Source organism: Eriocheir sinensis, chromosome 49 (assembly GCF_024679095.1).
Source record: "Eriocheir sinensis breed Jianghai 21 chromosome 49, ASM2467909v1, whole genome shotgun sequence".
NCBI lineage: Eukaryota > Metazoa > Arthropoda > Malacostraca > Decapoda > Varunidae > Eriocheir > Eriocheir sinensis.
In genome coordinates, this window is record NC_066557.1 from 6,386,289 (window position 1) to 6,410,963 (window position 24,675).

Sequence of the window (24,675 nt, forward strand, 5' to 3'; positions counted from 1 at the left end):
GTAGTGGATTACAAGTTAGCGAAGCTAAGTTTTCGATTAGCTGTGCCCACCACTGTATCTTATATATATATATATATATATATATATATATATATATATATATATATATATATATATATATATATATATATATATATATATAAAATGGGAGCATGCGCAATAGCTGCACGTGGCCTCGGAGCTCATCTCTGACACATTGGTCCCTTGGCCTGTGGTGGGTAAGAACTCCCGGGACACAGGGCTAGGCGGGCAGCATCCGGGCTGCCACAGTTTACCTCCCCCAGATTTCCCAGGTAGCCATCTATCACCCAGCCCACAAGGGAGGATGAGGTTGGGCTGCGCGCCGAGTGACCGCAAAAAAAGTTAGTCAAAAAATCTGCGTTTTTATTTTGATTTTTTACCTACATAGAATCGTTTAGCCATTTATTCGTTTATTTCTCGCAGTTTTTTTTTCAACTTCACTTTAGCGTTACTTTTACAGAGGGGAAAAAAAAAGAAGTGTGTGTGTGTGTGTGTGTGTGCGTGTGTGTGTCAGCGGAAGGCATAAGTGAAGATTATCCCACATTCTTCCTCCGCCAGAGACTGAGCCGCCTCACCGCGTTCTTGGAAGGGTTGTTCACGCTCCACCGGAACTCTACACAGGAGCACCACACAGGCACAGGCCGGGCACTCCGTCAGGGCGGGCGTCTGCGGAAGGCTGCATGCACGAGGGAAGCTGAGCAAACATTCTTTTTTTCCGCTGGGCCAGACTGACCTGCTTCACGGAATGCTTGCAAGAGTTGTTTACGCTCCACAGGAACGCTGCATCTCCACTAACTGCCCTGCCTCGCCCCGCGCCGCCACGCCACACTGCACACCACCTACCCCAAGCCATGCCTCCGCCGGATAGTAGTAGTAGTAGTAGTAGTAGTAGTAGTGGAGGTAGCAGTAGTAGTAGGTTTTGAAGTTGTTGTTGTTAGTATTGCAGATGAACATGAACAAGTATAAGAAACAAAAACAGAAAGAAACAAACAGCAATAACAACGAAAAGAAAATAGGAAATTGAGGCAGAATTGGCCTTTTTGCAGTCGGGCGTGTAAATACCTAAAAACACCCTGTACTCCAATTTTCTCAACTTCCTAATGCAGAGGGGTGACTTTAGCTATTTCTTCAACTACTGTCTGCAATTCCTATATCACTTCTTCAACGCCAACCTCTGCGATATACATTAGCACTATTTACACTTTCCCTTGATTGCTGAGTACTAGGAAGGGAGGGAGGAAGAAACTGGAAAATACCTCTTGCTGAAATTGGAGGAAGAGAAAACGAGGGAAAGAGAGAGAGAGGAGATAGAAGATGGTATGAAAGAAGAAGGAAGGAGACGGGAAAGAAGAGCCAGAGGGAGGGAAGGAATGAGAGAGAGAAAAATAGAGATGAATTAAGGCGAAGGAAGCGGAAGATGTAATTGAAAGAGAAGGGAAAGAAGGAAATGGAAAGCTGTAGGAGGCAGGGAGGAGACAAGAGAAGAATGAGAGAATAGAATGGGAAAAAGATAAGGAGAGAGGGACAAGAGGAAGAAGGATGGCTGATAGGTAGGGGCAGCGAGTAGCGTTTTTTTTTTATTATTGTTTCCTTTTTTTGTGCCCTTGAGCTGTCTCCTTTGTAGTAAAAAAAATGGTAGAAGGGAATAAGAATAATAAGTAGAAACAAGAAAAGGTAGAAGACTAAGAAGAAAATGAAGAAAAAAAGTAGAAAAACAGAGAGGGGAGCAAGAGAGAGGAGAAAAAAGGGAGGGAGAGTAGGAATGAAGGAAGGAAGGAGAAAGATAAATTAGTTGGAGGGAAAACAGGTTAAAGGGTAGAGGAGAGGGAGGGAAGGAGACAGAGGAAGGGAGAAGGGATAGGAGGAAGGAGAGGGGAGAAAAACAAGCAAGGAAGGAGAGGAGGGAAGGGAGAGCAGGCCAGGAAATGTACACAAGAGGTTGGTAGCATCACACACAAGCACTACCGCCTCTGTTTACATATCGGTTACTCGGCTCATCCAGTCCTCTACTCGGCGCACTCCACATCAAATAGCTCAAGGTAAGACGGAGAGTTTGGTTCTGTCTTCAGTTTTCACGAATGTTCACACGTTATTCATTTCTCCTTTTAAAAATAGAAATGGCAATGGTCTTGGTTCGTGGTTAAAATATGAAATCAAATACCCCAAATATGGAAAAATTGCAATAGTCATACCTACCAACATGGATATATATAATACCGACACAACCTAACCCAAACCAAACCAGGCCTATTGAAACTAAACAAACCCATCCAAACCCAACTCACGGAAACCATACCCATGCCAACGCAATGTAACCCGAGTCAACCCAACCCAGCCTATTCCAAGCCAAGCCAACCTAACCCAGCCCAACCTAACCCAAACCAAGCCAACGAAAACCAAACTAACCCAACCCAAACCCAACGCAATCCAATCCAACCTGACCCAATCCAAGCCATCCCAATCCAACCCAACCCAAACCAACCCATGCTATCCCAACCCAACCCACATCAACCCAACCAAAGCCATACCATCCCAACCCAAACCAACCCATCCTATCCCAACCCAACCCACGCTATCCCAAACGAACCAAAACCAACACAAACCAACCCAAAGCAACCCAACCCAACATAACAAAAACCAACCCAACCCAAATCAACCCATCTCATCCCAATCCAACCCACGTCAACCCAAGCCAACTTAACCCAAACCTAAACCAAACTTAACCTAACCTTTTACCCCAAGATCACCCTTGTCACCTTTCCCCCTCCTTTAACAGTCATAGAAAACGGGAAGTCACTCTATCGCCTTTCTTTTAGTGGGAAACTCAAGGCTACCACTCCAGGGTGAGAGAGAGAGAGAGAGAGAGAGAGAGAGAGAGAGAGAGAGAGAGAGACCGACCTACCGATGTATCAGTATTCTCTCCTCAATCAGTCATAGAAAACGGGAAGTCATTCTATCGCCTTTCTTTTTAGTGGGAGACTCAAACGTACCTTCAATTCCCGAATAAAAGAAAACTAATAATAATAAAAGAAATTAGAAATGAAACAAGATGAAATTAAGGAAATAATAAATCAGCACCATGACATGAAATAATTTAAGGAAGAAAGGAAGAGAAAAAAGATATTATATACATTTTCTTTATCATTCACGACTCTGATAATTATACAGATAGATAAAAAAAAAAAAAGCTTGAGTAATAATAATAATAAGAAGAAGAAGAAAAAGAAAAGGAGGAAGAAGAAGAAGAAGAAAAAGAAGAGGAAAAAGAGGAAAAAGAAAAAAAAGAAAAAAAATATAGAGGAGGAGGAGAAAAAGGTACAAAGGAGAAGAGAAGGAAAAAAATAAAAACAAAAAACACTATTAAGAAAAATTCCTCGGATGAAAGTGAAATGCAAGATCCGTTACAAGAGAGAGAGAGAGAGAGAGAGAGAGAGAGAGAGAGAGAGAGAGAGTTATAACAATAGCAAGCAGACTGTGGAAAATGGGATAAGTTCGTTTTCTCCATACTGTGTAAGGGGAACCTGCTATAATCTGACGGACTTAGGAGGAGGAAGAGGAGGAGGAGAAGGAGGAAGAGGAGGAGGAGAAGGAGGAGGAGGAGGAAAACTAAAAAAAGAACAAGAAGAGAAAGAACACGTACAATAACAGCAACAAGATAAGCAAGAATGAAGTTAAGTAAAAGAAAACAGGAGGAAATAAAAGGAATAAGGAAAGGTGAATGTGACAAATCAAAACTTAAACAAAGAAGAAATATTCCCACACAAGACGGCAGAAAATAAACAAAAACGAACCAAGGAAAGTAAAAGTACAATCAGGTGAAAAGGAAAGTCCAGGAACAAAGGAGGAACAAAACTCGGCCAGGTAAATTAATACAGAGCCGCTAATTAATCTCAGGTGACGGCCGGACAGGTGAAAGATGTCTGGAGGGTGTGAGGCGATCAGGAAGGTGCGGGGAGGTGAGCGGAGAGGATAAGATGAGGGCTGTGAGTGCCGGGGAGGAGGAGAGGAGAGGAGAGGAGAGGAGAAACAATAAGGAAGGAAAGACAGATTAGACTTGAAGGTAAAATATGAAACTGAGTAAGAGGAAGAGAAAGGGGAGGAGAGAAATGAGAAGGAAAGACGGATAGAATGGGAACTAAAAGAGAAGAATATTATGAAGAAAAGGAGGAGGAGCAGAGAAATAAGAAGAAAGACGGATTAGAGAAAGGTAAAATATTGAGACTGAGTAAGAGAAGGAGGAGGAGAAGGAGGAAGGGGAGGAGATAAATGAGAAATAAAGACAGATGGAATGGAAACTATGAAAAGGAGGAGGAGGAGGAGGAGGAGGAATAATAAAGCTCAGAAATAGAAGGAAATTAATGAGATATAAGAAGGGAAAACGACAGGACGAAAAGGGAATATAAATGAAAAAGAAGAAATATGAAGCAGAAGAATAATGAAGAGAATCCGAGGAACAAATAAAGCTCAGAAACGGAAGAAAACTATTAATACATGAGACGGAAGAACGAGGGAAAGAAAACTGAATAAACGGATGAGAAGAGAGATGAATACGAGGAGCAGGAGGAGGAAGAAGAAGGAAGAGAAGGAGGAGGACGAAGGGGAAGGGTCGTAGGCGAGGGTTGAGGTGATATATGTGAAGGTAGGCGATTAAATCCAAGTCGGAGGCTGAGATTAGATTCAAGTCTCGCGAGAGTAATGGGAACAGCTTTACTTGGGATGCTGTATAAAGATGAACGCGAACGAGAAATACACACACACACACACACACACACACACACACACATTCATCACTGCTTCTCTCTCTCTCTCTCTCTCTCTCTCTCTCTCGTACCCACTGAGAAGCAATATAACATAATTCTAAAGGAAAATAAACTCGTTGATTGCCTGTCACTCAGCATGATTTAAGAACGGCATAAAACCAATGTTACACCAGGTTAATTAGTGCAATGCTTCTCTCACTCACTCGTTTCCCTGATCAGCGCATTTTTATTCTCTTCTGTAACCACTTCACTCTCTTCACCTCACCTCTTCTCTACCTTCGTTCCCATATTATTTGCTCCTTTCTTAACTATCTTTATCCTCTTGATCCTCTCGCTGCATTCGATAAGTTAATCATAAAACCCAACAGAGCTAAATGCCTTCCAGCTAAACGCCCCTCGTCTCTTCCTTCCCTCTGCTCCATCCTCTGTTTAACAACCTCTCGTCTCCACATTCTCCACTCAAATATATATGCATAAACACCCATGTAGGCGGTGGCCGAGTGGTCAGCGTGAGGGCGCGGTGAACCCATGGGCCTAAGTTCGGGTTCCCATGATGCAGGCTGACAATTTTCAACCATAACCGAGTGGCGGAACATTACCCACATGCTGCCCAGAATCAACCCAATAGTCTTCCTAATATGTCGAGGCCGGTCTGACGTAGGCTCCCGCGGGTCCTTTCCTCCCCTCTGCTCTGCCACACAGTCCCAACACCTATCTCTTCCTCTCATATGTAAGTTATAGGTAACATATGAGAGGAAAAAAATAGGTGTTGGGACTGTGGCAGAGCACCGGGGTCAGCATGGGCCAAGCAAGAGTCATACATTACGGCAGCCACTATAAATTAAATCCGCCTGTGCCAATATCGGGCTGGGGCCGTCCAAATGTCCCCTCATGAGAGCCTGCCGGCGCTAAAGCCTGAACCTGAAAATAAGAAAAAGCCTCTCCGCCTCTAGCACTTCTCACCTCTTCTCTCCCTTCGTTCCCTTAGTGCTTGTTCTTTAACCTTTATCCTCCTCACCCTCTCCACTCAGTTAAAAATGTATAGAAGCCGATACAGCTAAACGGCTCTCTGGCTTTCAGTTAAATGTCCCTCGTCTCTGCTTCCCCTTCACTCCATCTTCTCTTGAACCGACTCTCTTTGTCACATCCTCCACTCAGATATGCTTCAGTCCATCTATATAAACGCCTCCCTGACTTCTACCTAAATGCCTCATCGCCTTTTTATTTTCTCTCTGTTCCATCTTCTCTTCACATTCGCTCCTTTCTCTCTTCTTCCAATTCTCTATCCAAATAAAATGCCTCTCTCCCTCCTAGCTAAATGCCTCATCGCCTTTTTTTTCTCTCTTTCTCTCTGTTCCATCTCCTCCTTTTCACATTCGCTCCTTTCTCTCTTCTTCCCATTCTCCATCCAAATAAATATGCTTCAATCCATATAGCTAAATGCCTCTCTCCCTTCTAGCTAAATGCCTCATCGCTTTTTTTTTCTCTCTGCTTCATCTCCTCTTTTTCACATTCGCTTCATTCTCTCGTCTTCACATTTTCGCACTCAGGTAGACATGCTTCGCCCCCTATGACTAAATGCCTCTCTGCCTCCTAGCTAAATACCTCTTTTCTCCTCTACTTCCCATATCATTTGCTCTTTTCTTAACCTCCTTTATCCTCTTCACACTCTCCTTCCACTCAAATAAATACGCATACAAACCCATACCACTTAAACACATTCAAGAGGAGAGTATCAGGACACCTCAACTCCCGGTATTGACCTCTCTTTAGGCCCCTCGTTCTTTCTGCTTTGGTTCGTAGCAGCATCTAGCGGACTTTTGTTAGTTCTGTTGTTGTTGGTTTTGTGTTTGCCTTTGAACTGCCTCCCTTGATGTGAAAAAAAATATAGTTAAATGCCTCACTATCTTCTGGCTAAGTACCCCATCGACTCTTCTTCCCCTTCTTCTATACCATCTTTCCCTTCTTCTATCCCATCTTGTATTTAAGCACCTCTCTTCTATCCGTTCTCCACTCGAACATACTGTAATCCATATAGCTAAATGCCTCTCTGTCTACAATGCTCTTCGCCTCCCCACGCAGCCCACTCTTTGCAGTCTGGGCTACAGCGGCCAGAACCAACTGAGGCGGGACCCGGACGACAAGGCAGTGGTGGGGTCCTGCAGTGTGAGGCTCCCGGATGGCAAGAAGCACACGAAAAAATATAGCAGAAAAGACGTGAAAGAGGAGGAAAGGCAAAGGTATAAGGTGACGAAAGAAGAGAAGGGAAGTAAAATGAAGGAGATGGATAGCATGAAAAGAGCAAACAGGGAGAGTGGTGTGAGGGAGTGAGGACGAGGAGGAAACAGAGGGTGCTGAGGAGGAGATAAAGGGAATGAAGAGTGAAGAGGGTCAAGAGAGGAAGAGGACGAGGAGGAGGAGGAGGAGGATAGAGGTAGAGACAGACAGGTGGAAGTGTCATTAAGGGCAGGTGGAGGGTTGATGAGACAAGAGACAGACAGGTGAGGCGTTATAGCTGGAGGGCAGGTAACAATGATAAAAGGTAGACAGGTGGAGGGAAATGGAGTATACTAATCAACAGGTACACAAAGGTGAGAGAAAAAAAATGGGAGAGACTTGTGAAAATGTAGATTAGGAGAAGAGAGAAAAAAGCTAATACTACCACCACAACTATTGCTACCATTACTACTACTACTACTACTACTACTACTACATACTAACAGGTCCCCCCCCCCAACAAGGCCGATCAATACCATGCCTTCCAAGCTCATGTGCCTTAAAAACGACAAAGACCCAATCAGCTACTAAGAGGATACCCCAAAAACGTTTTCTGTCATTACCACGAACGTTTCCATTAAAGATAAAAACATAACCGATACTATATATTCCTAGACAGTAATAATACATAGTTACGAATAAGAAATAACTGATACTAATAATACATAAGAGAAACGTGTCCTGACATTGCATAAGATGACTATAACGTTCCACTCTCTCGTCTTAAAAATGATGCCAACTAGAAAATGTTTGTAAGGGATAAAAACAAAATGAAAAAAAAATGTAAATAATAAAAAACGAGTACTTCCGTTTTCTGTATACTGTGCAAGGGGAAGCTTGTGTAATCTGGCTGACCGATGGAAGAGCAGGAAAAATAAAAAAGAGGAAACACTATTAGAAAAAAAGGTATCGATGGAGGAGGAAAAATAAAAAGAGGAAGTACTATTAGAAAAAAAGGTATGTGAAAAATCCACAAATACAAACAGAAGAAAAGGTTTAAAAAAAATCACACAAGACGCCACTGACACAATGAAAATGCAAATAATGTTGAGAAAAATTATTCCATATTGTCAGGATAAAAGACTGTCATCCTTAAAAAAAAAACGTTTCACTGCCATGTCATAAAAACGTTGCCGAGTAGAAGCTTGCGCCATCATTTTAAAACGTTTGCCTGACACTAATAATATACAGCAAAAACGTTTCATTGTCTCCAAGCATTAGTGTCACCTCAATAAACGTTTACCTTCCATCGCCTCGAAACGTGACACAGTGTAAAACGTTCGTAAACAATGTAAAACGCAAATTATAAACCGGTTTGCCGAGGAAAAATATATAACTAAAAGGTATTACTGTCACATCCTGAACCTCCATTGACACACTTAAAACTTTACCAATTAAAAAAAAAGTACATTTGTAAAGTTCAAGAACAAATATATACAGTAGACATATAGGGCCGTATCATAAGACATTTCGTCGCCCAAGAACACCTATTTTACAAGGCTTTCGTAGGAGTTGTGGGCATTTCCAGTAGTTCTATGACCCTGGTGGTAGTCTAACCCTTCCTCTGTACCATGAACCTGAAGAAACACTCATTAGAACCCGATTGACCCCCTCTTTGACCTTTAGAAACATATGATGTGAGGAGCGAACGTGTCTTGTAATACTGACCATATTTTTATCAAATTTAATGTTTATCTTTCGCACATAAATCGTTACAAATTAGAAAACGCAAGGAAGGAATAAAATAGGTCGCACATCACTCTTCAAAAAATTCTCATAAAAAACGTTACTTTCACCGCTCTAAACGTTTCTTTCGAGCACTAAAACACAAACCCGGAGGCGACACGATGATGGACAACAACGGTGACAGGCACGCTCACGTTTACCTGAATAATGTTGATATTTCCTCGTTAAACACACACACACACACACACACACACACACACACACACACACACACACACACACACACACTATAACTTCCATATATGGGCATTACAATATCCACACAAAAAATATATAAAACATTAATCAACACAGCATGAATGGAATGTTCAATATATATTATAAAAAAGCTAGAGATTATGAATTGATACGTATAGCTTTGCTTTGCTTTGGTTGGTTTTGCCGTATAATTGTCTGTTTGTTTGATATCGAGTCGTGTTTTCTGTTAAAATTATTGGAAAACCGAAAATATTAAAAAAAAGTTATAATAATATAGGTCTAGTTTCTCTTCGAACCCACTGTTATTATTATTATTAGTAGTAGTAGTAGTAGTAGTAGTAGTAGTAGTAGTAGTAGTAGTAGTAGTAGTAGTAGTAGTAGTCATAATCACTTTTACTACTAATACGACCTTCACCATCATCATCATCATCACGATCACCACTGATACATATACAATGCAACACACACACACACACACACACACACACAGCCTACCACACCCACCCACCACACCCATGCAAAGACAATGGAAAATTACAGAAAAAGAAGAAAAATGAAAAAAAAGACAAAAAAAATCCATTATACATCGAAGGAGGAATTTCCTATCACGATTTCTGGCCGGAGACAACGTGAGGAGCGAAGGAGGAGAGAGGGGAGGAGGGAGGAGCGAGGGAGGGAGAGAAGAAGTATATATTCCTTCAGGTCTTGGCAAGAAGCATCAGTGTTCGTGACTGACAAGCACAGCAAACACCTGAACCATGAGTATCAAGGTAACGACAACAAAAATAATAATAATAATAAAAATAATAATAATAATAATAATAACAATAATAACAATAAATAGACCAATGGCACTTAAAACATAACGTAGCCAATGATTAACGTGAACAACAACAACGTCAACAAGAACAATAATAATAATAATAATAATAATAATAATAATAATAATAATAATAATAATAATAATAATAATAATAATAATAATAATAATAATAATAATAATACACATTCTCGTCTCTAGACTTGTAATAAATATTTGATCAAACGATTCCAGGTAATGCTCGGAAAGCAGGTCATCGAGAGAGAGAGAGAGAGAGAGAGAGAGAGAGAGAGAGAGAGAGAGAGAGAGAGAGAGACTCATTAAATATTCAAATCCTAGCTTATATACCTGATTAATCTCTCTCTCTCTCTCTCTCTCTCTCTCTCTCTGTAGCCTCAATTCCTTACTTCTATTAATATATCAGTTTAGGTTTTTTCCCTCTTTTTCTTCTATTGGGCAACAAAATGAACGTTTCAGCGTAGCGTTAACAACCTCAGCCAGCGTTCGGTGAGGCGGTTAACTCTTTGGTGGAATGAAAAGTGTGCGCGCAGCTTCCCTTGTGTGTGTGACCTCCCGCTGATGCCCTCAATGACGCAGTGCTGGGCCTGTATTCTTACACATTAATGTCTCACGAAAGAGATTAGATAAGTGCCCCCGCGTGTGTTCCCCGTCCATGGCGCCGAGCATGAGTCAAATTCAGTCAAGACCAGTCATTATTGGTGCAGAATAGCCAGTCATTTTTATATATTGACTTCTGGCAATGATCAGTGCAAATGTACGGTAAAAAGTGAGTTAAGGAGATTAGTTCCCCGTCCAGGGTCAAAAAGCCTTGTAAGTCATTTTTATATATTGACTTCTGGCAATGATCAGTGCAATTGTACGGTAAAAAGTGAGTGCAGGAGATTAGTTCCCCGTCCAGGGTTAAGAAGTCTTTTAAAACTACCGCTAGCCTCAGGAAACGTCACTTCATCAACGTCACAACTCACAGGAGCCTTTTCAACTACGTGTATTTAGACTCCAAGACCTTTGTGTATACGAGGGCGTGGTCTAACTTAACATAACTTGTCAGCTTACATAACTTCCTACATATGTTTGAGTGTAACAGAGGTCCATGAAATTATTAGTGATTCTATCTAATTATGTATCTGTTTACCTATTTATAAGATGCAGAACATTATCCAAATTGCTCCTGATATTCACGTCTTCCTCCCCTCCCCCTCTCTCTCCCTTTCCCCAGATTGTGGCAGCGGTGGTGGTGGTGGTGATCGTGGGCGTGATGGGAGAGCCTGGTGGATATCAAGCAAGCTACCCCTCGGTCAGTATCCCCCCCCCCCCCCCTCTCTCTCTCTTCCATTTCATTCCTCTTTAAATACTATGTTGCTCTTTTTTTTTATTTTACCTCCTCATGTCTTCCGATTTCACTCTTTTCCTCCTTTCTTTCCTTCTTCATCCCATCTTCTTTTCCCCGTTTAATCCTTCCTTTATCCTTATTTTCCCTCTACTCCATTCACCAGTCTATACTCCCACTAAGCTTTGTTTCTCTCACTTTTTTTTCCACTTTTCTCATACCTACTTTTATTTTTGTTTGTTTGTTTTGGTGTGTGTTATCCTTTTGGTCAATCTTCTCGCCTTCCTTCTATCTTTCCATCTTTTACTTCATCCATTCTAATCTTCACCATATTTATCTATTTCTCTCTTTTTTCCAACTCCTCTATCTATCTATTTATCACTTTTTTTATCTTTCTCCTTCTCTTCATTCGTCAATCCACCATCTATCATTTCTTTTCCTCTCCGATATCCATTACTATTCTATTCCTTCTTTCTCGCATTTACTGGATTTACTCTTCAATTCGTCTATATATTCTTGTCTTTCTTTTCTTTCCACCATCCATTATTACCTTTTTCCTTCCTATCTTCCTTCCTTTCATCTATCCACTCATCATTCGTTAATCCACAATCTAGCATTTAATTCCCTTTCCGATATCCATTTCTACTCTATTCCTCCCTTCTCGCGTTCACTGGATTTACTCTTCAATTCGTCTATACATTCTTTTCTTTCTTTTCTTTCCACTATCCATCACTACCTTATTTTTCTTCCTATCTTCCTTCCTTTCCTCTATCCACTCATCCTTCAGTTTCCCTACATATCCTTTTCTTTCCTTCCTACCTTCCTTTAATCTATTACTCATCCTTCAGTTTACCTATAAATCCTTTCCTTTACTTCCTTTTCACCATTCATCCAAACAACCTTCTTTCTTCCCTCCCGTCATCCATGTTTCTCTTTCTGCCATCCGTCCTTCCCCCCTTCCTCTCATCTTCCACCCATCCACCCTTCCCTCCGTTTCTCCACCCACCCTTCCCTCCACCAACTTTTTTCCCTCCAGATACTTCATAAACTTTTAATAACTTTTTTTCCTCTTTCTCTAACTTCGGTCTGGAGAAACTTTTGATATTTTCCGACTTTCCAATGACGATTATTGAAGTGAGGGAGGAGGAGAGGGAGAGAGAGAGAAAGAATTAATGTATATATGTGTGTGTGTGTGTGCATATTTAACTCTCTCTCTCTCTCTCTCTCTCTCTCTCTCTCTCTCTCTCTCTCGGCTCAATCAGTCTGAATCCTTTAAAAGTTTGTCTTGAGATTATAAAAGCTTACGTATTAAGAATCTGTGAGCTAAAAGTCCTCCTCCTCCTCCTCCTCCTCACCCCATTGCTACTGCCACTACTAATACCTTCAATCCGACAACTAGGAATAAGAGTGTCGATTAAAGCAAGGCATGGATTTATTTTTATCAATTCCGGTCATCTGACATTGCAACAAACTTCCTGCTCTATAGCTAACGAGAAGAGGATTAACTCATTGGCTATTACTTAGTTATGAGAGGAGAGGAGTGACTATATAGAGACAGTCCCTTCACGTGTTTTGCAGTAGACACAGAGTAAGGAGTTTTTGACAAGCTTAATCACGAGCGCCATGTTCTTACCGAAAGAGCCGCGCGATATTCAAATTGATGCTGATATAATAGTTTTTATTTTTATTTTTGTGTGTGTGTATGTGTTGTCGGTACTTCTTCGAGACCCTGACGATACCTAGAACAAACACAAAAAAAATATTGCATCATCATTAACTTCAACTTCGCGCGCATGTGAAGGAGGCCAAAAACTCCTCTTCTACGACTCTGTTTTGAAGGTCTCAGAAGTGGATGACGAATATGCCGAATAACTAAAGCAGGCAAACTGGTTATAATGTTTTCTGTTGGTTCCTTGTCCATGTGTATATATTAACCCCTCCCCTCCTTCGCCCCCCACAGAAGATCCACCCGTACCGCTACAACTACCACGTCAGCGACCACTACGGCGCCAACTTCGGGCAGCACGAGAACGGAGACGGCAAGAATGTCTACGGATCCTACCACGTTGACCTTCCCGATGGCCGCAGGCAGAGGGTGAGGACACACACACACACACACACACACACACACACACAAAAGGAAGGTCCACACAACAGCCTGGGAACATATAAACACACACACACACACACACACACACACACACACACACACACACACACACACACACACACACACAGAAAGGCTTACTCCTCCTCACATATTCCAACCTATGAATGTCACTAAGACCTGCTGATCCTCGCTCCATTACTACGATTGCTTTCTCCGCCAAGCTCCCTCTCAACACACCTTCACTACACTTTCCCTTTCATCACACCTCATAATTTACCTTTGTTTCTACGACTCTTCCCACGCGTTACCTTCCCTTACCGTGGCTCTCTCCGGCAGGTTAACTATACGGCTGACTCCATGCTCTATAACAATACTATACACTTTACTCTTCACTGAACTTAACTCTCAACTGAATTCTCTTTTCTACGTCTTTATATCTACCTTTAACAACTTAACCCTGAACTGAATCCTCTTTTCTACATCTTTATATCTACCTTTAACAACTTAACCCTGAACTGAATCCTCTTTTCTACATCTATATATCTACCTTTAACAACTTAACTCTGAACTGAATCCTCTTTTCTACATCTATATATCTACCTTTAACAACTAAACTCTGAACTGAATCCTCTTTTCTACATCTATATATCTACCTTTAACAACTAAACTCTGAACTGAATCCTCTTTTCTACATCTATATATCTACCTTTAACAACTACACTCTGAACTGAATCCTCTTTTCAACATCTATATATCTACCTTTAACAACTAAACTCTGAACTGAATCCTCTTTTCAACATCTATATATCTACCTTTAACAACTAAACTCTGAACTGAATCCTCTTTTCTACATCTATATATCTACCTTTAACAACTAAACTCTGAACTGAATCCTCTTTTCTACATCTATATATCTACCTTTAACAACTTAACCCTGAACTGAATCCTCTTTTCTACATCTGTATATCTACCTTTAACAACTTAACTCTGAACTGAATCCTCTTTTCTACATCTATATATCTACCTTTAACAACTTAACTCTGAACTGAATCCTCTTTTCTACATCTATATATCTACCTTTAACAACTTAACTCTCAACTGAATCCTCTTTTCTACATCTGTATATCTACCTTTAACAACTAAACTCTGAACTGAATCCTCTTTTCTACATCTATATATCTACCTTTAACAACTTAACTCTCAACTGAATCCTCTTTTCTACATCTGTATATCTACCTTTAACAACTTAACTCTGAACTGAATCCTCTTTTCTACATCTATATATCTACCTTTAACGACCAAAACCGTGCGGCAAAATTCTGCTAGAAACACCTCTCTAAATAGTACATTGACTTCCTAATAGATATAAAAGAACCAAAACAGTACGGTGATATCTTGACCAATACCATCACTTGTCACACCAGTACCTTACCTGCCCTAGAGATATAAAAGAACCAAAACAGTACGGTGATATCCTGACCAATACCATCACTCGTCACACCAGTACCTTACCTGCCCAGGAGACAAGAGAAGCAAAACCGTCTATAACAGTGATTAGCTTTGACCAGCGCTAGGCACACTTGAGGATTCCTTCAGCCCTTCTGCCCGTCTAACCTTTGCTCTCCCCTTCAGGTGGACTACACTGCTGACCACTACGGCGGCTACGTGGCCAAGGTGAGTTACTACGGCAAGGCCCACCACCCCAAGCACTACGGCGCCCCCGTCACCTTCTTCCACAAGAACGTCCACGGCCATGGCGGCGGATACTGAAGGGTGCAAGACTGACTCCTACTCCTGCTACTCCTACTGCTACTCCTACTACTACTACTGCTACTAAAAACTTCAAGACCTACTGCAGCTTATTTAACAGAGATTACTGATAGAATCTCAGCTGTTCTTACTACCATTACTACTACTACTGCTGCTCTTACTGATACTACTGCTACTACTAATACTACATCTTCAATAAATCAAAAGCTCAAGAATGTGAATCAAAATAACTACTATTATCACTACTACTACTACTACTACTACTACTACTACTGCTACTACTATCAGCCTTACCCCTACCATCACCACCACCATCAAGACACTGTTTTTAAGAGCTCTGTGGCGTTTTAAGTACTGCAAATTACTTAAAATGGATCGAAGCTCTTAAAGAAGGTGTTCAGACATGGCTCGTAATACTAAGAGGTTCAGATGCTGTGCCGAACGAACGAATTAAGAAAGTGTGAAAAAAAGGAAAAAAAAGTGTTATATATTTATGTTGTAACGAATAAAACGAAATATATATATAAAGTTGTGAGTTCTTTTGTTAGTGATTCCTTCTATGATAAGGATTCAGTCTCTCTCTCTCTCTCTCTCTCTCTCTCTCTCTCTCTCTCTCTCTCTCTCTCTCTCTCTCTCTCTCTCGCTCTCGCTCGCTCTCGCTCGCTCTCGCATTCTCCTTTACCTCCTCCTCCTCCTCCTCCTCTTCCTCCTCCTCTTCCTCCTCCTCTTCCTCCTCCTCCTCCTCTTTCTCCTTCTCCTTCTTCTTCTTCTTCTTCTTCTTCTCCTCCTTCTCCTTCTCCTCCTCCTCCTTCTCCTCCTTCTCCTTCTCCTTCTCCTCCTCCTTCTCCTCCTTCTCTTCCTTCTCCTTCTCCTCCTCCTTCTCCTCCTTCTCTTCCTTCTCCTTCTCCTTCTCCTTCTCCTCCTTCTCCTACTCCTTCTTCTCCTTCTCCTTCTCCTTCTTTTCCTCCTTATTTTCCTCCTTCTTTTCCTCCTTCTTCTCCTCCTTCTTCTCCCTCTCCCTCTCCCTCTCCCTTTAATATTCCACTCTCCACCTCCTTTCATCTCCTACACTTCACTTTCCCCAGTCGGCCGAAAGGATACGAAATGAAAAAAATATTCGAGGATAAGAATGAATATGAAGAAAGGAGGAAGGAGGAGACGACTGAAGATGAGCGGATAAAAAGGAGTGAAAGAAGAGGAGAAGAAGAAGAGATGAACGGAGTAGTAGAGTGGGACGAGAAGACAAGATAAAAGGAATAAATGAGAAGAAAGAAAGGAGGAAAAAATGAGACGAGGAAATTAAATGGTGAGAAAATGACTTAGAATGATCACAAAAAAAAAAAAGAAGAAGAAGAAAGAACACTGATTAAAGACGGAAATGAAGAAACAAAATAGAAATATGGAAGGTATAGAAATAATAAACAAAAGAGAACGAGGAAAAATAAATAATACAAACAATATGGAAAATAAAACACATGATAAGAAGAAAGAAAACATGAACATAAGAAAACCAAATAAATTACAAAGGGGGAGAAAAAGAGTCGAAAAGAAGAATGGAAATGACAAACACAAATTAATGACGGAGGGAAAAGTGAGTGGTAGAGAAGGAAAATAGCAGGTGTGTGGATTTCAGAAACAGAAGGGGAAGGGAAACATGATAACTGGAGCAAGGGCGGATTGTATAAATGGAATAAATGGAAGAAAATTGGATAAAGAATGGATTAGTTGAGCGAATAAATAAAAATGGATATAGAAATAGAAGTAAAGATAAAATAATGATAAAATAGGAGTAATAGTAAATAAAAATAAAATAAAATAAAAATAAGTTAAGAAATATAAATGAAAAATAAAATAATAATAAAAATAAACTAAAAATAGAGTCAAATAAAAATAAAATAGCGATAAAATAGGAGAAGTAAATAAGAACAAAATAAAATAAAAATTAGTAAAAATATAAATGAAAAAATAAAATAATAATAAAAATAAGAAGTAAATCAAAAGATACGGTATCCAGAAACAGAAGGAGGGAAGGAGGAAATATGATAACGGGAACAAGGGCGGAACGGATAAATGGAATAGACGAAAGAAAATACAATAAAGAATGAGCTAGCGAGCGAAAATAATGGAAAATGTCGAAAAATAATTAAAAAAAGAACGAAAAAGTGGAGCATGTGAGAAAGCGGAATAAATCACAATCCAAAAACACAACTCGAGGGAAAAAGAAATAAAAAACGGTGAGAAACAAAATTACTAACTGAATGGAGGTATTGAAATATAATGTGAGCTGAAATAAAGAATGGGAAGGAGGGTAAAAGAAAACGGGATGCAGAGGAAAGGAAGACAAAAAGAAAACGGAGAAAAAATAAACCCTCTCTATATGAAGAAGATAGATATAGATAAAAAAAGATAAAAAAATACTAACTCTTATCTTGGGAAGGGGGATAAAGGAAAACGGGATGCAAAGGAAAGGGAGACAAAGAAAACGGGGAAAATATAAACTATCTCTATATGAAGATAGATAAAGATAGATTTAAAAAAAAAGATAAAAAAATACTAACTTTATCTTGGGAAAGGGGATGAAGGAAAACGTGATGCCGAGGAAAAGGAGACAAAAGGAAAACGGGGAAAAAAATAAACATTCTCTATATGAAGAAGATAGAAACAGATAGGTTAAATAAAGATAAAAAAAATGCCAACTTTATCTTGGGAAGGGGGATGAAGGGGGATAAAGGAAAACGGGATGCAAAGGAAAGGAAGAAAACTTTATCTTGGGAAAGGGGATAAAGGAAAACGGGATGCAGAGGAAAGGGAGACAAAAAGAAAAAGGGGAAAAATAAGCCCTCTCTATATTAAGAAGATACAGATGCTAACTATCTTTTTCACATGTATTTTTTTTCCTATACTTCAAAGGCAATGCATAAATAAATGAATACATAAACTCAAATTACTGATCCAACACTTAGGACAGAAGTCTCATCGAGCTCACTAATGTAATGACTTAATGATCCTTAATTAGTATGTTCATTAGTGTACTTAGTGGAATTAGAGACGATGCGATAACGTAAATAAAACGGGAAAAGAAGAAATGAGAAAGAGCATGAGAAGGAAAAATGCGAAAAAATAAATAGAACGGAAAAGAAGAAATGAGAAAAAGTATGAGAAGCGAAAATGACAAAGAGGAGGAGGGAGATGGAACAAAGAAAAGGAAAAAGGAGACAGAAGGAAAAAAAAGCTCAACAAAGAGAAAGAGAAGTGGCGCAAAGAGTAAAGAAGGAAGAAAAGAGATAACAAGAGAGAGGGAGAAGAGACGAGCCATGAATATACAATGAGGAACAATTAATGAAGACAAAATAAAGGAAAAGAACAAGAGAAAGACGAATGAACGAGAAACAAGAGAAAACGTGACAGAGAAACAGAAAGAAAGAATATAAAAGAAAATGTTGACGAAAAGAGAAAACACAATTAAAATGACTTGACAGAAAAGAAAACGGAAGTGAAGGAACACACACACACACACACACACACACACACACACACACACACACACACACACACACACACGGAAATATTGATATCTAGGCCCAAACACACACACACACACACACACACACACACACACACACACACACACACACACACACACACACACACACACGAAGAAATATTGATATCTAGGCCCAAACACACACACACACACACACACACACACACACACACACACACACACACACACACACGAAGAAATATTGTTATCTACGTCCAAACAAACACACATACAAAACAACTTTATATCTGCATTCAAACATATACAAACAAACAAACACACACGCGCACCCACCCACACATAAAAGAGAAACATTCATATCTATATTCCAACACACGGACAGACACACGTACAAACACACAAGAAAAAAGAACATCAATGACTGCATTCAAACACACACACACACACACACACACACACACACACACACACACACACACACACACACACACACACACAAACACAAACATTTCTGGGTCAGTCCCGCAAACAAAGCAAACACAATAGCCTTGAATGCGTTCCAAACCTCTTTTTAAACTTTCGCTTTTCAAACCAAAAACGACAAAAAAATAAACAAAAAGAACAAGAACAAGGACAGGCACGGACTCGGTTTCTTTGACAGTAGTAGTAGTAGTAGTAGTAGTAGTAGTAGTAGTAGTAGTAGTAGTAGGAGTAGTAGTAGTAGTAGGAGTAGTAGTAGTGGTAGTAGTTGTAGTAGTAAAATAAGAAAAACAGGAGGTTGTGGAGAAAGAAAATCAGAAGGAATAATAAACAGAAGAAGAAAAAGAAAAAGATAACGAAGAAGATAAAGATAAATAGTTCACGCACAATCCTTTCTTCCATTCCTCCTTTTCTTCTTTCTTCTTTTCTCCTTCCTTCCTTCCTTCCCTCCTACATTTACCTCTCATTTTTACCTTTCTTTAATTTTTTCTATTTATTTCTTTATTTTTTTTCTCCTTCCTTCTTCGTTCAGTCCTTCATTCCGTTTCCAATCTACCTTGTTTATCATTTTACATTTCTTTCTTTCTTTCTTCCTTTCTTTCTTTGTTTCTTTCTTCCTTCCTTCCTTTCTTCCTTCGCACCTCCTTCTAACTCCTTCATATTTATTTTCATGCCTTCGTCCTCCTCTCTGTCCCTCCATCTCTCCCTTCCTCCAATCCTCTTCAGCCCCCTCCCCCCTTCCCTCCCTCCCCCCCCTCCATTAATGTGTCATTAAGGTAACTTCTCTCCACTTTCCCCTTGAGAGCTATTAATCTCCTCTGATAACTGGAGAGGAAAAAAAAAATACCTCCCTCCCTCCCTCCCTTCTTTCCTCCTTTCCTCCATCTCTCTCCTCCTCTCCTCCACCCTTTCATTTTTTTATCTATCTTTCCTCCCCTTTCTCACACGTCTTCTCTTCCCCCTCATCGTTTTTCCTCCTTTCTTCCATCTTTTCCTCCCCTCTTCCTCTCCTTCCTCACCCTATCAATTTTTTCTCTCCTTATCCTTTCCTCCCCTCTTCATTCTCGTCTCCCTCCCCTTTTCTTCTCTCTTCCCTCCATTTTCCTCCGCTTCTCCTCTTCCTCTTATCTTTTCCCCCTCTTCATTTCTCCCTCTTCGTCCTTTCTTCCCTTCTTCCTTCGTCGCTCTTCCCTTCCTTCTTGCCTCCTTCTCTCCATCTCTTTCTTTCTCTCCTCCTCTCCTCCACCCTTCTATTTTTTTCTCTCTCCTTTCCTCCCCTCTCAACCTCCCTCCCTTCCCCTTGATCTCCCTTCCTGTTTTCCTCCCTTTCCTTCACCCTCTACCTTTCCTTATTTTTCCTCCACTCTTCCCTCTCGTCCCCCTCACGTGTTTCTTTCCTCCTTCCCTCACTCTCTCTCTCTTCCTCTCCTTCTCCCCTCTTCATTTTTTTCTTCCTTATTCTCTCCTCCCCTCTTCCTTCTCGTCTCCCTCTATCCCCTTTTTCTTCCTTCCCTCCATATCTTTCCTCCTCTCCCTCCCCCTTCTTCATTTTTCCTCTCCTCATTCTTTCCTCCCTTCTCCCCTCCTTCCCCTCTCCCCTCCTCTCCCTCGCTAACTTCTTTCCTCCTTTCCTCTGCCTCCCTGCCTTCCTCCTTCCCTAAATTTATCCCTTTCATGAGTAGAAAAGAAACATTATTTTTACCCAAGAGTAATTATGGAGGCCGAGGCGGAGGAGGAGGAGGAGGAGGAGGAGGAGGAGGGCTAACAATCAGAAAAAGACTAAAGGAAAGAAAGATAAAGAAAGAAATACACAAGAATACGCAAAGATATATGGAGGAGGAGGAGGAGAAGGAAGAAGAGGAAGAGGAGGAGGAAGCCTAGAAATCATGAAAGGAAAGGAGATGAATAAATAAAAGAAATACATAGACGGCCTACAAACGGCAGCTTCTGAGGGTGGCATATTCACAGACTTCCCTCCCTTTCCCTAAACGCACATAATACAGTAAACACACCTAATAAATAATGCGTTTCAAGCTTTCAGTCGTGTTTCCCTCCGTCACACACCCACTCAGCTTGTTCCACGCCTCCACCGGCCTGTTCGAGAGCCAGTTCTTGCCTATTCTTATGTTCTTATGTTCTTATGTTCTTATGTTCTTATGTTCTATTTATATACTTTCTGAACTTGACTTTATCCAACTTATACCCGTTGCTACGTGGTTTAATATCAGTTGTTAACATAAGGACTTCAGTTTCATTTAATTTCATTTATTGTTACTCTCCATAATAAGGGGGAGGGATAGTGAGAGGGAGGGAGGGAAGGAAGGAAGGGATATGGGAAAGAACGAAGGAAGGAAGTCAAGAAGGGAGACGGGAAGGAAGAAAGGAAGGAAGGGAGATGGGAAAGAACGAAGGAACGAAGGTAGGAATGGAGACGGGAAGGAATGAAGGAAGGAAGAAGGGAAAGAACGAAAAAACGGAGGAAAGAAGAAGAGAAGGAAAAAAGGAAGGAAGAAGGGAGGGAAAGAAGGAAGGAAAAGGGGAAGGAAGAAGGGAAGGAAAATTAAGGGAAGAGAGAAAGGAATGGAATGTGTGAAAAATTATAATCTCTCTCTCTCTCTCTCTCTCTCTCTCTCTCTCTCTCTCTCTCTCTCTCTCTCTCTCTCTCTCTCTCTCTCTCTCTCTTTCTCTCTCGGCCACGCCCGCTTTCATTAACAATAGGTCAGGTGCCACACGGACTCAAAAAACAAATAAAAGAGAAATTAAAAGAAAAAAAAATCAGTTGTGTCATTTTGAAATTTTTAAAAACCCCAAAATTCCACCGCGTGATTTGTCTGTTTCTGTTATTTTGTCTGTTTTACTTTAATATTTTACGGGAACGATAATAATAGAGAAAGTAATAATAAGAAGAAGAGAAAGAAGAAGAAGAAAAAGAAGAAGAAGAAGAAGAAGAAGAAGAAGAAGAAGAAGAAGAAGAAGAAGAAGAAGAAGAAGAAAAACAAGAAGAAGAAACACAAGAAGAACAAGAAGAACAGGAAGAACAAGAACAAGAAAAAGAAGTAGATGAAGAAGAAGATCATCAACAACAAGAACAGCAAAAACAACAATAACAGCAAAAATAATAAGAAGTAGGACAACAACAATACTACTACTAATAAAAATAATAATAACAAAAACAACAACAATAGTTCTTTAATGTATTGTGCTCTCTCTCTCTCTCTCTCTCTCTCTCTCTCTCTCTCTCTCTCTCTCTCTCTCTCTCTCTCTCTCTCTCTCTCTCTCTCTCTCTCTCTCTCTCTCGCTCTCCCCCCATTGTTCTAGGACGAAGAACTAAACATTGACACCAAAACAATGACAATATGAGAGAGAGAGAGAAAAGAGTGAGAGAGAGAGAGAGGTATATAAGCGAGGGAGAGAATGAGGTAAGCTTTAGTCCTCCACCACTACCACCACCACCACCACCCCCCAACCACAATCCAAGATGGCCGCCAAGGTAAGCTCACCTGCCGGCGGGTTAGTTAATTAAGGTAAATCAAACCCAATTAATTACCTGTCCAACAACACGTGAATCACAGGTAAATTAGTCGATTAGGTGAATTTAATTAGTAAAAGTAATCATTAATAGTCTTTGATATTTTTTTTTGTATTATAGGGTGCGATTTAGTAGTAGTAGTAGTAGTAGTAGTAGTAGTGGTAATAGTAGTAGTAGTAGTAGTAGTAGTAGTAGTAGTAGTAGTAGTAGTAGTAGGTGGAGGAGGAAGAAGAGAAGAAGGAGGAGGAGGAGGTGAACAAGGAGGAGGAAGAAGAAAAACAACAAAAAAAAAGACAAGAAAAGAGAAAACATGAAAAGAATGAAGGAAAAGAGGAGGAGAAAAGGAAGGAGAAAAAACCTCTGATAACACATTTTTCTTCTCTTGTTATTCCTATGTAGGCAATGCTGATGATGATGATGATGATGGTGCTGATGATGATGATGATGATGACGACGGAAGCTGCCCCAGGTTATCACGGTCCAGTATATTATAATGTAAGTTACCATTATTATTATTATCATTATTATTATTATTATTATTATTATTATTATTATTGGATTTGTGGTGATTGGAAATTCTCTCTCTCTCTCTCTCTCTCTCTCTCTCTCTCTCTCTCTCTCTCTCTCTCTCTCTCTCTCTCTCTCTCTCTCTCTCTCTCTCTCTCTCTCTCTCTCTCTCTCTCTCTCTCTCTCTCTCTCTCTCACCACCACAAACATCACCACCATCACCACCACCAACATCACCAACATCACCACCAACATCACCACCAACATCACCACCAACATCACCACCTCCTCCTCTTTCCTCCTCCTCATCTTTCCTTCCTTTTCCTTCTCCATCAATAAACAACTTTTTTTCCTTCCTTCCTCTACTTTTTTTTCCATCTTCCTTCTCTTTCCCTCCACCACCATTAGTAATATATCCCTCCCCCTCCCTCTCCCTTCACCTCCACCACCACCACCACCACCATTACTACTGTTTTTACCTCTCCTCCTCCTTCCATTTGCCTGCGTTACAAATTTCCTCCTCCTCCTCCTCCTCCTCCTCCTCCCTCCATTACTTTCTTTTCTCTTCGTTTCCTCGTTTATTCATGTTTTTACTCTCCTCCTTCTCCCATCTCCTTTTCTAATCTCCTTTCTTCCCTTCATAACCATCCCCTTCACTCTCCTTTTTTTTCCATTCCTTCATCTCTCTCCTCATTTCTTCATTAATAATATCTTTTCTTACTTTCGTTAACATCACCACCTTTATTCCTCTTTCCTTTCCTTTTCCATATTTTTTTTTCATTTTTTCATTTATTTTCCATTTCTCTCTCTCCCAGTTTTTCTTTTTTTTTCATTTCTTTCCTTTTTCCTTCGTTACTAATATCTGTTCTTCCCTTCACCACCATCACTGCCTTCAATCTCTTTCCTTTCCTTTTATTTCCCATTTGTTTATTATTTATTCTCTTCATTTCCTAGCTCTATCTCTATTGCCAGCATCTATCTATCTTTCTCCTTTTCACCACCATCACCGCTATCTTCGTTCCCTTCCCTTCCCTTCCCTTTCCTTCCCTAATTAGAATTATTCATCATTTCTCAACTAATTTCTCATCCGCCCATTGCCATTAATAATATCACCTTTCTCTTTCACCACCACCAACAACAACAACAACTACAACAACAACACCCACCACCACCATCTACCATCCCTTCTCTTCTCCTTCCCCTATCTATTCCTTATTTCTCATCTCCTTTCCCATAATTTATCACCATTAATAACATCCTCTTTCAACACCAACAACAACAACAACTACAACTACAACAACAACACCCACCACCACCATCTACCATCCCTTCTCTTCTCCTTCCCCTATCTATTCCTTATTTCTCATCTCCTTTCCCATAATTTATCACCATTAATAACATCCTCTTTCAACACCACCAAAAACAACACCCTCTCATCTATTTTTTTTTTTTATATAATTTCTATGTTATTTTCTCTTCTAACTCTAACCCTTATTACTAATTTGCCACCGTCTTCCTTTCCCTATTTATTCACTATTTCTCCTTTTTCTCTTTCCATAATTTATCGCCATTACTATAATATCGTCTCTCCCTGTTCCCCCTCC

General features: G+C 40.3%; 1 protein-coding gene and 1 long non-coding RNA gene across 3 annotated transcripts in view; one reads left to right on the forward strand and one right to left on the reverse strand.

Annotated features, from left to right (window-relative positions):
• Nucleotides 1-9,709: 9,709 nt before the first annotated feature.
• The window catches only part of LOC126981759 (larval cuticle protein A3A-like), a 40,610-nt gene continuing 25,644 nt past the window's right edge, over nt 9,710-24,675 (forward strand). The window contains exons 1-4 of the mRNA XM_050833286.1: nt 9,710-9,772; nt 11,060-11,137; nt 13,131-13,265; nt 14,913-14,954. Coding sequence (XP_050689243.1) covers nt 9,761-9,772; nt 11,060-11,137; nt 13,131-13,265; nt 14,913-14,954 — 267 coding nt within the window. The 5' untranslated portion in view covers nt 9,710-9,760. The remainder of the gene's footprint in view (nt 9,773-11,059; nt 11,138-13,130; nt 13,266-14,912; nt 14,955-24,675) is intronic.
• LOC126981761 (uncharacterized) lies at nt 13,278-14,899 on the reverse strand. 2 transcript variants are annotated; one of them, XR_007734125.1, is made up of 4 exons: nt 14,517-14,899; nt 14,252-14,357; nt 13,828-13,880; nt 13,278-13,721 (listed from the first exon to the last, which is right to left on the reverse strand). It is a non-coding gene; the product is annotated as an uncharacterized LOC126981761 (long non-coding RNA). The 2 variants fall into 2 exon arrangements; XR_007734126.1 differs by lacking the exon at nt 13,828-13,880 and having other exon boundaries at nt 14,199-14,357.